We start from the raw sequence: 14,531 nt of genomic DNA, 5'->3' as shown, positions 1-14,531 counted from the left end.
TTAATGAAATTTCTGGCACACAAATAAAGTTTGCGGGGTAGGACCACTTCTACCCAAGTCAGCACTACACAATCAAAGAAGAACACACACATTCAAGCTAGGAACAGAACGTTGTCATCATTTACACTTTTTAGAGCCTGCCTGCCTGGTCATCTGTCCAGACAGATTTGGTTGCGTACTTGTGGCATGGAACAACAGATTGCTGTTCCTGGTTTGAAAGTGTATGTTCCTGTTTCATTGTGTACTACTTACTGTGAAAGTTCTTATTCCACCCCAGAAACTTTGTTTTTCTGCCACAAACTTCATTAAACAGGTGAAGGACAAACTTCCTCTTGCCAGAACAAAGTTTTCACCTTCTACTCAACTGTCACCTTTTTTAAGGAACCAACCAATCAGGAACAAACCTGGGAACAAACCCAGATAAAAAATTCCATGTTTTTGCCATTTGTAGCACTTCCTCCTGCATTTTGAAGGAACGGTGTCTGGCCACCCTCCATTTTTCTGTGGAAGCTCCTGGGATAAAGATACTGTCTGGACGGGCCCTGGGTTATCTGAGTCCACACTGCCAAATATTCCAGTTCAAAGCAGAACATGTGGGATTTTATACAAATGTGTGGAAGAGGCCTTAGGCACCTGCTATGAACTGGAATATATGGCAGTGTGGACTCAGATAACCCAGTTCAAAGCAGATATGGATTATCTTCCTTGATATTCTGGGTTATATGGTCATTTGGAAAGGCTCTTAGAGTAGACGATTAATTTGTAACCTCTAAGGCAATGACCTATGAATTGACTGGTAAATATTAGAAAAAATGAAATGTTTGCCACATTTGAGCTGGGAGTGTTTAGAGAGAAATACTCTTCATGTTTCACATTTTTTGCTTTTGAACAACCTATTACATCCCTCATTTCAGTGTCCATAAATGAGTTATGAAAAGATGTAGAGTCATTGTTGGTTCCCTGTAGCCCTGGCAGAGAACCATTTGTAACATTGCAATGCCTTGGAGTGCAAACCTTGCAATGCAACCCCACACACTACTAATTTGTGAAATTCTTATCCTTCCTAAAAAGAAAGAAAGAGAAAAGGAGACAGTTTGCATCAGATATAGGTGACTGTGTTCCTCCAGACGTTTTTAGACTTCAACTCTCATAATCCTTCACTATTGGCAAAGGCTGATGGGAGCTGAAGGCAAAAAGCATCCGGAGGACCACAGCTGCTCATCTCTGCATTACATGAACCATCTGTGCACAAGCCCTGTGACACATCTTTATTTATTTATTAGAAACTGTAAGGACAGCAGACTGGTGTATATACAGCATTTTGAATGCCAAATTCAGAAGCATATGCACTTTTTAATCATCAAGCACAAAAATGGATCGAAACAAGTTTTGTTACAATTTAAAACTATATATAAAGCATAAACTGTAAAATGGTATAATTCCTGAGTAAAGAGGAATCTTGCCTTTCCCTGTAGACTCAAGCCAAAGCAAGGGGAGGCACCCTCTCCCAGCTTGTGTGTTCTCCCTCATTAATAACCTTTGCCATCTTAGCCACACTCTGCTGTGTGTCCCAGTTTTCATCTGTGAAATGTTAGAAAATATGTGTTTATTGCTATATAATATGAAAAATAGCTTTAGCCACTGGTATTTATTTATTTATTGCTGTTTGTGTCAAATTAAGTTCCCTGACTGTAGTTTTTAAAAAATATTTCATCAGTGAACTAATGTTCTTTGGTGCTTTCAGATATATTTGGCAACTGTTGGCCTATTTCACTCTTTCACACATGCCTTCTGTCCTGTGCAGTTACTCTGAAACCTCATTGTGTTCACTCAGATTTGCTTGAAGAACTGCAGATTTTCCAGAACCAGCACAAAACATTTTGCTGCTCGAGGCAAAAGGACAAAATGGCACCGTCTCCATTACATGTACAAAATGGCACTCCCTCAACCACATGTAGTTCAGCATTGGCAACAGAAGCCTCTCTACTTCAGTTCAGGATAAGTGGTGTTGGCCTATTGGCTGTGCAACAGAAGCTCACTAAATATTTCCTTAAAGGGGTAGCTGGAAAAGTTGGTGGGGTGTACTGCATGAGACAGATGCCAGACTCGGGCTGGTCTTGAAGAAACTAGTGGTAGAGTCAGTCCAACTGATGGTAAGATTGGTCCCACAGAGTTCTACATACTGAGCTAAACATATCCACTAGACTCTTTTACAGAGACAAAATTCTCATTAAAGCCTGCGTAAGAACGATATGATTAACCCTGTTGAAATAATGTGGGGCACTCTTTCAGCCTTAGTGCCATATTCTGCTTAGGTTGTCAAGGTGATTCTTACCAAATGTTTCCAGAGTCATCTGTAGCAGGTGGCCATAAATCAGATTTATGAAGACAAAGCCTCCTTAGAACTGTATATTTTTAATAGATTTATGATGAAGCTATGGTTCAGTGTGTGGAGGGTCTACCCTATGAGAATGCAGAAAAAGGTAACCGGAGAGTGTCATGTAGACACAAAAGAATACAATCCCTTCTGAGTTCATAAATCCCAAATGTCCACAATTGTAAGTCACTGGCTATAAATTAAGTAACCGAGTTCCAACAATGACCAAGGCTTAAATGAGAAAGCCGTTGGTATAATAAAAAGCATACAACTTCCCTACCCAGGAAACAGCAATATCTATTAGAAGGCAGTTCATAATTTCCTATTTTCCTTGTGTCATTTTTTAAAAAATCTGTCAACAGCACGCACCAACTTTTATTAAAAAGTAAAGCCTGGCAATATAGGGAAGACTTTGAGAAAAGCAATTATTGCCTAATATAAAAAGCCAGCCATGAAAGAACATTAAAAAGTGCCCATTCAACTTTTATTTTACTTAAAGACCTACTTCTGAATTTATTGTGACTTATTTTATAGAACAGATCAGATAATTTCAGTCCCTTTAGGGGAAAACTTAAGCTAGGAGTTGATGAAATAAAATGAAATTACCAAGCGGTAGTTTCATAGAATAAACCTATTCATTGATGAACGTATCAGTCAAATTTGCTGATGAACATTAAGCAAAGACGTTGTCGTAAATCTAATGTATCCTTCAGAAAACTCAAGCGTAATATTGGAAACTGGTTCTTAAGAGTAGCAGAATTGAAAAGTTTATCTGTAAGTTCTACCTTGAAACAAATGTAAATTGTTATAGCTGATGGAAGAGAAAATAATATTTTTCTAAATATATTGAAACTATATTAAAAATTTCATAGGGAAGGAAATATTTCTTCAGGATTTTTAGAACTATAAAAATAATTATTGTATACAAGAACAAGTGTTACCAGAGATCAAAACATTTATCTAAAGTTCAGCAATCATAATTAACTAGTTCCACTGACTTGGGTAGTTCCAGCCCAATGTATCTGAGGGTTATGGTCAAAACAACAAACATGAACAATGTCACAATATTTACTGCAGCATCCAACCACCAATTAAAATCATCTAGCTATCCTAAACTGAAGAATATAATCAATATAGCACAAGACTGGAAAATGTTCAGGCAAACGGCGATTCTATTATGATTAGGCTGTGTTTTATCATCAATGCCATTGGCAGTGTTAAGCTAGCCCAAAATTATGTATTAATGGATCAATGTGTATGCAACATTAGCATTGAACCTGAGAGTGGAATGCGTTGCCAAATGTGCGAGCATGTATGGACCCATTTTTTTAAATCTTTATCCAGTATGTCATATGGTGCCCAGAACCAAAAAAACTGGATTGCCCTTTTTGATATTGATCCCAATATGTTTTTATATATTATATATAATGCAGATATATCAAATCAAAGTACTCCCAACAGGTGGCCACCGAGCCTTTGTAACGACGACAACAACAACTACAACTACAACAGCAATAACAACAACAGAAACCCCAGACGCCATTCAGTCCAACCACAAAGAAAGTGGGGGGATGGGGGAATGTCTGGGCAGTGAGAAAGAGGTAATGAGGGAGGCAGAGGAGAGAAGAGTCTGTGCCCTGGGATGTTTCCAGCCGCTCAAAACTTGAATTTCCATGCATTTCTCTGGAAGAGGAAAGAGGAAGAGTCGGGAAGCAGCATGGTGCCATGGAGCTCCTCACTATCATCTACGGAGCCCCAAGGGCTTTGTGGAGCACAGTTTGAGAACTGCTGGTTATAGAGGTGAAAATTATCTGTCTGTGTGTTTAATCACAATGTCCTCACTAAATGTCTCTAAATATGCTTAGTTTAACCATAGAAGTTCTAGGAACATGGATACCATTGACCTGAACTTACTCAGAGAGAGTGAATAAGGATGCTTTGGAAGAAATAACTACACTCCAAAACTGGCAGAGAAGAAAACTATATCCATAGCAATTATTTTCTCCAACCAGCTACCCCTTAAGTGGTATCCCCCCAAAAGGGGAAGGGGAAGGGTGTAATTCTGATTAAACATAGTTCTTGCATCTTTTAAAGGCGTAGTTCCACATGTAATGAATAATTAAAACAATCTTTTGAAAGCCTTGCACTTTTCAAATTTTTTGGCATATTTTATTACAGCACGCCAATGAATTAACTCATAATGTGTGATTAGAATGGAAAAGATGAATACATCATTTCTTTTCTTATCAATATAAAAATTGGGAGAAGTAAACATTTAACATTTATAGATCTATACAAGGATACTGAAACTCCATTCTTGTGTACATTGTCTTGGGAGCAAAACCCACTAAACACAGTATTATTTATTTGTTTATTTGATTTATGTCCTTATTGTATCCCAATATGACACCTAAAGTGACATACAAGAGAAATTAAAACAAAATAGCCAAAACAACATGTGGTACAAAAGTTTAAAACACATTAAACTATCAATCCAGTTAAAACAACTTAAAACAATTAAAACGTTTTAAGCCATTATCTTTATTTTGCCGATTCCTTTTCTAAAAATATATACAGCATATCCATTACCCAAACTTTTATGGTCAGTCTCTAGAGCAATGTTGTGGTATGTACCCTCAACAACTTGTTTCACTCATGGCAATGATGACCCTCAAGAAAGCACAAAGAAGCTGGTTTATTCCCCCTTTGAGAAATCAATTTCATACGATCTCCGTCCAGGAGGATCTTCACAGCTGTGACACTGAGGTAAGGAGGAGTGTGGAGTGGTCAGGTTTCAGGGCCAAAGCCTAACTGCAAAGAAAATAAAACAAAACCCAAACCACCCCAGGCATATCTAGTGACAGATATGCTCCAGCAATGTTAAATTATGCAAGCTGTCTCAGATGCTTGACAGAACTGCCATAATTCACCCTAATTCCTATTATCCTAAAAGTATAGAAAAGGCTGAGGTAATAGCTCTATGTAATCAAGTTGGAAAACATCTGCCAAAGTAAACCTTTATTTAGTGCTTAATATACAGCATTTAAAGAGCAAAATCCGTTATAGAAATGAATCTTGTTGAAGCTCCTTCATCAGTGGAGTACTTTTCTTATCCTGTTTATTCTGTCCTCCCCACCTCACCTCCATAATGCTGAGAAAATAAAGCCCAGTGAAATCTGGACCAATATAACTGTGACTTCACAGAAGGAAGACAAATTTATTCATGTGGGATGGTATAGATCCCCTGTGCCTTGTTAAAGTCTCAGCCATGATGCATGCAAAGTCACTGACTGCATGTTAACACTCTGTTTATCGCTTTTCTGCAAAATACTAAATGTGCAGGCAAGAAGACCCAGTTGTAAACTGGATGTAAGCAACTGCACAGATTTCATCTTGATCCTGCAGAATCACATTTAAACTTCTTTCAAGATAAATAAAGTCAGAAACATTACAGTAACCTACAAGGCCAGCACAAAAACCTAACAACTGAGGGGAAAAATTAGATAGAAGCCCTATGGCAAAAGAAGTAAATGACAATTTAATGGTGCTTAGTAAGGATGCTTGAAGAACTTTGCTTCCTAATAAATATCAGCCCTGCTTACCCAAAGTGGTGGAAGACTATTCGCAAACAGCTACGGTCCAGAAGTTTAACATGGAGCACAGACTATTTCCATGAGCGCTGATCAATCCGTTTTGTGTAGCACACTGGTCTTTAACTCATGGATTGGGATGTGTGTTGAAAATCAGCCTGACCTAAGTAAGACTGTAACATCAGCACTACTACATTGAAGATCTGTCTAGATGCTGGAAATAATCAATAAATGACAATGATGAATAAAAAGAGTGGGGAAAAACTATTTCTGAATGACACAAAATACAGTGCAAAGCCCAAGGTTATTATTTCATGAAGTGGCCAGCAACACTTTCTAATTGTAGAATTAGAAAAAAGTATAGAAAATGGCATCATGAGGCATGAGAGTGGTATATAAAAATATGCAAAGTGTGGAGAAAAATGACAGGGAGTGTTTATTCTACTTTCATAATGCTAGCAACCAAACCTTATTCAAAAACGTTGAAAAATGGAAGATTTTAAACAGGCAACACAGTTAAATGGGGAATTTGCTTTGATAAGAAGTAATAATGGTGGCAAACCTGCATGGAATTAAAAGGGCCACTCATAAAAGTTAGGAGCATCAATGGCTACTAGTCAGGATGGTTATATATTCGCTCCAGTACCAGAGGCAACATGCCTCTGTATAACATTTACTGGAAACATGACCAGGAGAATGCTATTGTACTCCTAGGTTCCTAGAGTTGACTGGTTGGTCAGATAGATCTTTGGTCAGATCCACCAAGGATCTCCTATATTGCGCAAAGAAACCTGTTGAAAAGTGTTGAATGTCAAGTTAATGTCTACATCTAGATGTCCAGTATTCTGGGAGAAAGAAGTGGGCGGGGGGGTTTACTCCTCCATACTCTTCTTGCACAAGGTCAGTAAAGATGAAAAAAACTGTTCTGATAAACTTAGTTTATTACAGAGAAAATTTCCCAGAAACAAAAGCAAAACAAGACCCTTAAAATGACAGTTTCTATATGGATTAAAATCTCTCTTTTAGAGGCATACTCTATTTGAAAAGAGGTTAAAGCGCTGAGCTGCTGAACTTGCAGACCGAAAGGTCCCAGGTTCAAACCCTGGGAGCGGCATGAGCGGCTGCTGTTAGCTCCAGCTCCTGCCAACCTAGCAGTTCGAAAACATGCCAATGTGAGTAGATCAATAGATACCTCTCTGACGGGAAGGTAACGGCGCGCCATGCAGTCATGCCGGCCACATGACCTTGGAGGTGTCTATGGACAACGCTGGCTCTTCGGCTTAGAAATGGAGATGAGCACCAACCCCCAGAGTCAGAAATGATTGGACTTAATGTCAGGGGAAACCTTTACCTTTACCTTAAACATCTAAAACACAGACTGACTTCAGAAGACTACAGTAAAAACTCGTTATTTCTATGTAAGTGGAATAGTGAATGAGAACTGGGTTTTAGTCCAGACTCTATAGGAACTATCCAAAACGCTGAATCCTATCTCCGTTTCAGCACCTTGGCTATTTCATTTAAAATTCACATTAAAACCAAGAGCAAATTCACTAACCCATTGACATTGAAGCTACCAGTTGAACTTATATAGAAGAACCAGAAGAACACAAAATTCTGCATAATTCTTTTTTTACACAGCACATACATATCCCCATAAAAGGGGGAGCGGTTCCAAGTTCGCCCAAGACGTTTTGTTGCCTGAATGCTTTCCCATTTCACCAGACAAACTGCATAGTACCTAAGCAGGTCAACCTTACTGGGTAATTGAAGTGACAGTTCCCCAACAGCACCTTTGTCCAAACATTTTCTCCCTTTTTTATGATGGCTACTGTCAGTTGCCTGAGGTGAACACCTCACTACTAAATAATAGAGCTGTAGTTTAAGAATACAGTTAAGTGAACATGGGGGGGGGGGGGGTGAGGTTGGCTTTTAGCCATACTCCTTGGCATTGACACTACCTTCCCCTCTACCCAGCAGGCAAGCGTCTACACTTAGTCTGAAACATATGCACGTAGGGAGGTCCTGTGCGAAAGAACGAATCCTGAACATTAATGAGAGAATTTGGAGTTGGCAGACAATACTCCTATCTCACATCAATATTTACTGAAGCTGACATTCCCCCAAACCCCTAACATCAAAACATTAGGTATGATTGCCTACATGCTAGAAATATGGGAAAGTGATGATGTAGTCACTTCAAATGGCAAATGCTGGTGGTGTAGATCTCCAAAAGATAGACCTCCAAATGTTCCCCTCTACTGAATGATGGACTGCTTGTTTTTGGCAGCCACTAAGTTAGCCTGCTCTCAAGTGAAATGGAGAAGGCTGCTTTATCATTACTGTTGAAGTACGATTAAATTACCAATCTAGTTAAAGTCTTTAAGATAGAAGGAGGGAAAGTGACATCTTGTTGACACTTGCTATATTTAGCCTCCTCTTCCTCCTCCTCCTCCTCCCTATCTCCAAGGGGCTCATAAAGATTGCCCACCTCCCTCTCTCAGACATAACACCAGCTCTGTGAAATGAGTTACACTGAGTGTCAATGACTTCTCCAATACCATTTAAATGAAGTTCATAGCTAAGTTCAGACTCAGGTGTGCTTGGATGGCCCTTGACATTTTGCTGCCTGAGAAAAAGAAGAAAATGGTGCCTCCAGCTATTTCATTTACAGAAGCTAACCAGACAAACTGTTTTTTAAAATCTTATTTCATTACTGACAATGCATTCATGGTCAGTAAGCATTTACTACTTCAAGTTCATCCCATTTTATCTAACAACTAGTCTGGCTCTGAAGTTCTGCATGAAAAAGCCTCATGTAGTTCAAATTATGCACATATAGCTGACTAGCAAATTAGTCTTTAGAAGCTTTATATTTTGTAGTAGAGCTACAATGCTTCACTGGGTTCCAGGGTGGGTCCATGATATTTCCAGGTGAAGTTGGGAAATATGCTTATTTGAAACCCTGGAGAATTACTGTCAGCATCAAATTGCCGCTACTAAGCCAGAGCAGTCAAGGGTCTGACTTAGCATATGGCAGCTTCCTACACTCTTATCCTAGATCACTCTTTTGTCATATGACTCCTTCCTGCCACTATCTTGTCAAAAAGCATGAAGTATCACATATTATATACTGGCTTGATAACCAAATGGGAATTCCTCCATGACACAAACTGATGCATACAAAATGTGACATAGGACAATGAACAGAGACAGTGTGTGAAGAGCAAAAACGAATTCTGGGCTTGCGGCATTGCTTTAGCCCACTGAGCGGAAATAAATGGGTGGGTGGGTATCATGCTTTCATATTATATTTCATATTATATAGCATCATCCACACTTCCAGAAGCTGCATACTGCCCTCTATTTAAAGAGGTTGCCATTAGCTACACTCTTGATTTGATGAAACTGGCACTTTCCTGTCCATATATAACTGCTACATGGTGCTCCAGTTTAATGATGGTACTTTACTTCAGGTAGTAAGAATGGCATAGGTTTGATCTTCACACTACTTATGAGTCAAGAGAGTTTGCAATCCATCCAGTTTAGCATCATGGATAGAGAATGTTGGACAGGAGATATTCAGATGTCCATTGAGCTCTGAAATAAACTGGGCTCCCTTGTCTGCCTTGTAAATCTCTCAGCTCAATTTACCTTACAGGATAGTTGTGATGATATAGTGTGGCTATCCCAAGAAGAGTTAAGGTGCAGAATATAAAAAGTTGTTGGATTCTCACACCTGCATGTGCATATGCACTTTTGCACAAATCTACCTATTCACCAACATGAAAATGCAATAAAGCAGGTTATACAAATACTTGTCTAGGAAAAGCTTCACCATTCAATGAGCTATTTATTTTTGGCAGGCTGGAATCATTTACAATTATAATAAAACAGGCAGTTGTTTCTCTTGAAACTGTGCAGGCGAGAAAAGTGACTAGGAGGTTAACATTACTCTAGTGCACGCAAGGCGCAAAGCTTTGTGAGACTTTTGTGCCAATATATATCTGCCCTGTAGACACAGACACACTTATGCATGTGTGTGAAGGATTTCTTTTTAGGAAAAGAAATCAACCCAGCAGGATGTGTGTGGGGTCTGGGTGACTCCATGCAGCCCCCAGATGTTTACAAGGCTCTCTCCTGGCTGCAACATGAGACCCTTCTGCGGGGAGAGGGGGGAGAAGCGAAGACCTGACGGGATGCCACAAAGCTGTGCATGCTGAGAGAATCTGACAAGGCAGAACAGTCAGGTTCAAGATACAGACTTCAAGATGCTCAAGTGCTGGTGCTTAACAAGAAAAATGCTCAACAAGTGAAGTAAGCTCTAGGAAGTGTGAGCTGTCCAACTAAGGGGGCATCTAAAACACTGCAGAATTAATGCAGTTTGACACTACTTTAACTGCCATGGCATGTTATTTAAAAAGGACAACTCCCTTGATTCCACAGCATGGAGCCATGGCAGTTAAAGGAGTGTCAAGCTGAATTAATTCTACAGTGTAGATGTTAACAGGTGGGAAGAAGAAAGTTAAGAAGTGGAGCTCTTAAGAAATGCCATTGGTCCGGCAGGGGAGGCCTGGCAGGGTTGAACTGCTTGATACATCTCCTTCTCCCTCATTTTGATCTAAATTTCAAACCAACTCCTGAGTTTTGTAAGACTGTTTGCTTCACATTCAGCCTCCCACTTTCAAACTTTGGGTGTGGAGGGAGAAAGCAGCCCCGATCCCAACTTCAGGCAAAGCCCTGAGCAAAAAGAAAGAGCAGAATGTGTTGTCAAGGGCTTTTATGGGCGGAATCACTGGGTTACTGTGAGTTTTCCAGGTTGTATGGCCATGTTCCAGAAGCATTCTTTCCTGACGTTTTGCCCACATCTATGGCAGGCATCCTCTGAGGTTGTGAGGTATATTGGAAACTAAGCAAGCAATGTTTTATATATATGTGGAAGGTCCAGGGTGGGAGAAAAAACTCTTGTCTGCTTAAGGCAAGTGTGAATGGTGCACATGGCCACCTTGATTAGCATAAAATGGCCTTGCAGATTCACAGCCTGGCTGCTTCTTGCCTGAGGGAATCCTTTGTTGGGAGGTGTTAGCTGGCCCTGATTGTTTCTTGTCTGGAATTCCCCTGTTTTATAATGTTGTTCTTTATTCACTGTTCTGATTTTAGGGTTTTCTAATACTGGTAGCCAGATTTTGTTCATTTTCATGGTTTCCTCCTTTCTGTTGAAATTGTCCACATGCTTGTGGATTTCCATGGCTTCTCTGTGTAGTCTGACATGGTGGTTGTTAGAGTGGTCCAACATGGAAACCATGAAAATGAACAAAATCTGGCTACCAGTATTAAAAAAACCTCTAAAATCAGGACAGTAAATAAAGAACAGCATTCACAAAACAGAGGAAAACAGGTTCCACAACCAGACAAGAGTTCTTTCTCCCATGCTGGACCTTCCACAGACATACAAAACCCACTTGCATAGTTTTCCAACAGACCTCACAACCTCTGAGGATGCCTGCCATAGATGTGGGCGAAACGTCAGGAGAGAAGGCTTCTGGAATATGGCCATACAGCCCGGAAAACTCGCAACAAGCCGGAGAGCAGAAACTTTGCGCCCCCAAAAGCCGAAATGCAGCCACCTCCACCGGCTCCCCTTTCCAAACGTCGCTCTCCTAGTTAGTGAGGCGCACTCGAGGACGAGAAGGAAAGGAAGGAGGAGAGACAAAACCCAAGCCCTGGAAAGCCGGGGAAAGAACTTGGGAACGTCGAAGACTCTCCTGTCGATGCAGCGGCGCTTTCTCGCCTCTCCAATCCAACATCTAGGCATTTTAAAACATACTAAAAGTCACGCCAAGAGACTTCCACCCACGTCAGGCAGATGAACGGAGGGGACTCCCCCGATCCTCCCCCAAACAGCGGGTAGCTTTCTTCGAAGGCATTTTTTTTTCGATCCCAGGGAAAGCACTCTGCACATGCTCGCCGGAGGAGGAGGAGGGGCGGGGAGGAACAGAACAGGTTCTTGGGCGCGCGGCCAGGGATTCATGCAGGCTGCAGGATGAACGCAGCTCGACGTGGGCTCAGTGCTATGGGATCGTGGGAATTGTAGCTTTGCACCTCCCCAAACTACACATCCAAAGGTTCTATAGCAGGCATGGGCAAACTTGGGCCCTCCCTCCAGGTGTTTTGGACTTCAACTCCCACAATTCCTGACAGCCTCAGGCCCTTCCCTTTTCATGGTTTCCTCCTTTGTGTTGAAACTGTCCACATTCTTGTGGGTTTCAATGGCTTCTCAGTGTCGTCTGACATGGTGGTTGTTCCAGTGGTCCAGAAACATTCTGCCACCTACAGAGATGTGAAGACCGCTCAGCTTTTGCAAGAGCCGAGATGGGATCAGCCACCTAAACAGAGGAAGGCAGCTTCCTCTCAAGTCTAACCTACTTATGGGGATTTCAACTCTAGGGAAAGACCATGATGCTTGAAGAAAACTCCACGGTCCAGCAGAAAAGGAAGGGACATGAGGCTGTTAGGAATTGTGGGAGTTGAAGTCCAAAACACCTGGAGGGGGAGGGGGGCGAAGTTTGCCCAGGCCTGTTCTATAGAATGAACCAGCGGGGCCAAAACTGCGTGAATCCTGCCGTGTGGATACTGCTTTAGCTGGACAGCTCACGCTTGGTAGAACCTGCTCTTCCTTCCAAGACGCGAGCAACACAACAGGTGGAAACAGGGGCATCACCATCATCATGGAGCCCCCGGTGGCGTAGTGGATTAAAGCCTTGTGACTTGAAGGTTGGGTTGCTGACCTGAAGGCTGCCAGGTTCAAATCCCACCCGGGGAGAGCGCAGATGAGCTCCCTCTTTCAGCTCCAGCTCCATGCGGGGCTGGAGCTGAAATGTAAACATCAAAACATCCAGGCGTCCCCCTGCGCAACGTCCTTGCAGACGGCCAATTCTCTCACACCAGAAGCAACTTGCAGTTTCTCAAGTCGCTCCTGACACGAAAAAAAAATCATCATCATCATCATTATACAACCCCTTTCCCGGCGGTGGACTTACTGTACGGGCAGTTGTCCTTCTTGGTGCCGCTGACGTTGCCGTTCTTCTCGATGCGGAGGAAATACTTGTTGAAGCAGTAGAGCTTCCTGCAGCGGACGTCGCCTTGGAGGTGCTCATAGCTCCGGACGTGCCTCCCGGCGCAGGAAGAAGAGGAGGAAGAGGAGGAGGAGGAGGAGGAGGAGGAGGAAGAAGAAGCCGAGGCGTTGTGCCTGCCTCCCGGGAGCAGCCTGTCATCCTCACGGCAAGGCAGCGCCCAGGACGAGGGTGGCATCACGCCCAGCACCATCGCCGCCCCGCAGAGCAGCAGGAAGACGCCTCGGCCCCGACGGAAAGAAGAAGAGGAGGGAGGAGGAGGAGGCAGGTGGGCGAAGGCGGCGGTGGCACCCTGGCTCAGTCTCCATCTGCACATTGTCCTGAAGCTCCGGGCGCGGGGCGACGCCTCACGGGAAGAAACATACTGGAAGGGGGCAGCCCGGGCCGAGGCGGAAGGACGGCGGAGGCAGCGCGGGGCTACTCAGGGCCGGAGGGGCCGAGGACGAGGCGGGGGCGGAGGCGGAGGTCTGGCCTGAAGGGAGGGCGCCCACATCCATGCCTCAGGCCCCCCCCTCCTCGCCCTTCTTCGTCTTCTTTAAGACCCCTTCCAAGCCTTCCAAACGGGGCAGTCTTGACACTTTCCTCCAAGGAAACCCTTTCCTAAGCGGGGCAGTCTGTAGGAGTATGGGGCTCCCTTCTTTTTAGAGGCGAGTTTAGGCTTGGTCGTTTTAGGCTTGGCTTTCAGGGCTCTTGATGGCCTTCTTGGGGCTCTTGGCCGCCGCTTTCTTGGCTCCCGCAGCACTTCTTGGCGACTTTCTTCACTTTTTGGGTCGCCGGCTTTCTCGGAAGCCTTCTTCTTGTGGAGTTTGAAGGAAAGAAAGCCTTTCGCCTCTCTTCGTCTCTTCCTAGGAAGCCTTCCAGGCGGGGAAGTCGTAACCCTTTCCTCCAAGGAAACCCTTTCTCCTCGTTCCGTCTCTTCCAGGCGGGCAGTCTTGACCCTGTCCTCCAAGGAAACCCTTTCCCGCGCTCTCCGTCTTGCTGTGGGGTTGCCCCTCTCCTCCTGCCCCTCCGAGGGGGAGGGGCACAAGCCGGGCACCTTCCTCTGGTCCTCCCCTCTCTCACTCCTCCAGACGCGCAGGCAGAGCAAAAGCCAAACTCCGGGCAGACGCGCTCAGTGGCGGCCGTCAAGCCTTGCGGCGTCTCGCCTTGCCAGGGCTCCTCCCGGGGGTCACTTGGCCCCCGTTCTCCTCAGCGCCGCCTGCCCCATCTTCCAGGTACACACCCCGCAAGGGACGAACCTGTGGGGAGAAAAGAGAGAGGTGACAGGGCGCGTCAGGCACCCGAGGAGAAAGCGCCGCGGTTTTTGTGCTCGCCCAGCCCCGAGGAGCAGGTTGGCGGGAGAGAGGGAGAGAGAGGGGAAGGAAAGGGGAGGCCGGAGGAGGCAGCCAAGCCACTTGGACCCCTCTCTCCCCCTCCCTCCCTCCCTTCCCG

General features: G+C 43.6%; 1 protein-coding gene across 2 annotated transcripts in view; it reads right to left on the bottom strand.

The window, feature by feature from the left end:
* fgf10 (fibroblast growth factor 10) overlaps positions 1-14,531 on the bottom strand; it is a 140,259-nt gene that overhangs the window by 82,967 nt on the left and 42,761 nt on the right. For both annotated transcript variants that reach the window (XM_062972426.1, XM_062972425.1), the window contains exon 2: positions 13,008-14,338. In XM_062972426.1, the coding sequence (XP_062828496.1) occupies positions 13,008-13,416 (409 nt within the window). In that variant the 5' untranslated portion in view covers positions 13,417-14,338. The remainder of the gene's footprint in view (positions 1-13,007; positions 14,339-14,531) is intronic.

This window comes from Anolis carolinensis, chromosome 2 (assembly GCF_035594765.1).
Source record: "Anolis carolinensis isolate JA03-04 chromosome 2, rAnoCar3.1.pri, whole genome shotgun sequence".
Lineage (NCBI taxonomy): Eukaryota > Metazoa > Chordata > Lepidosauria > Squamata > Dactyloidae > Anolis > Anolis carolinensis.
The sequence above is the reverse complement of the archived record's forward strand: the minus strand, read 5'-3'. Positions and strand labels throughout refer to the sequence as shown.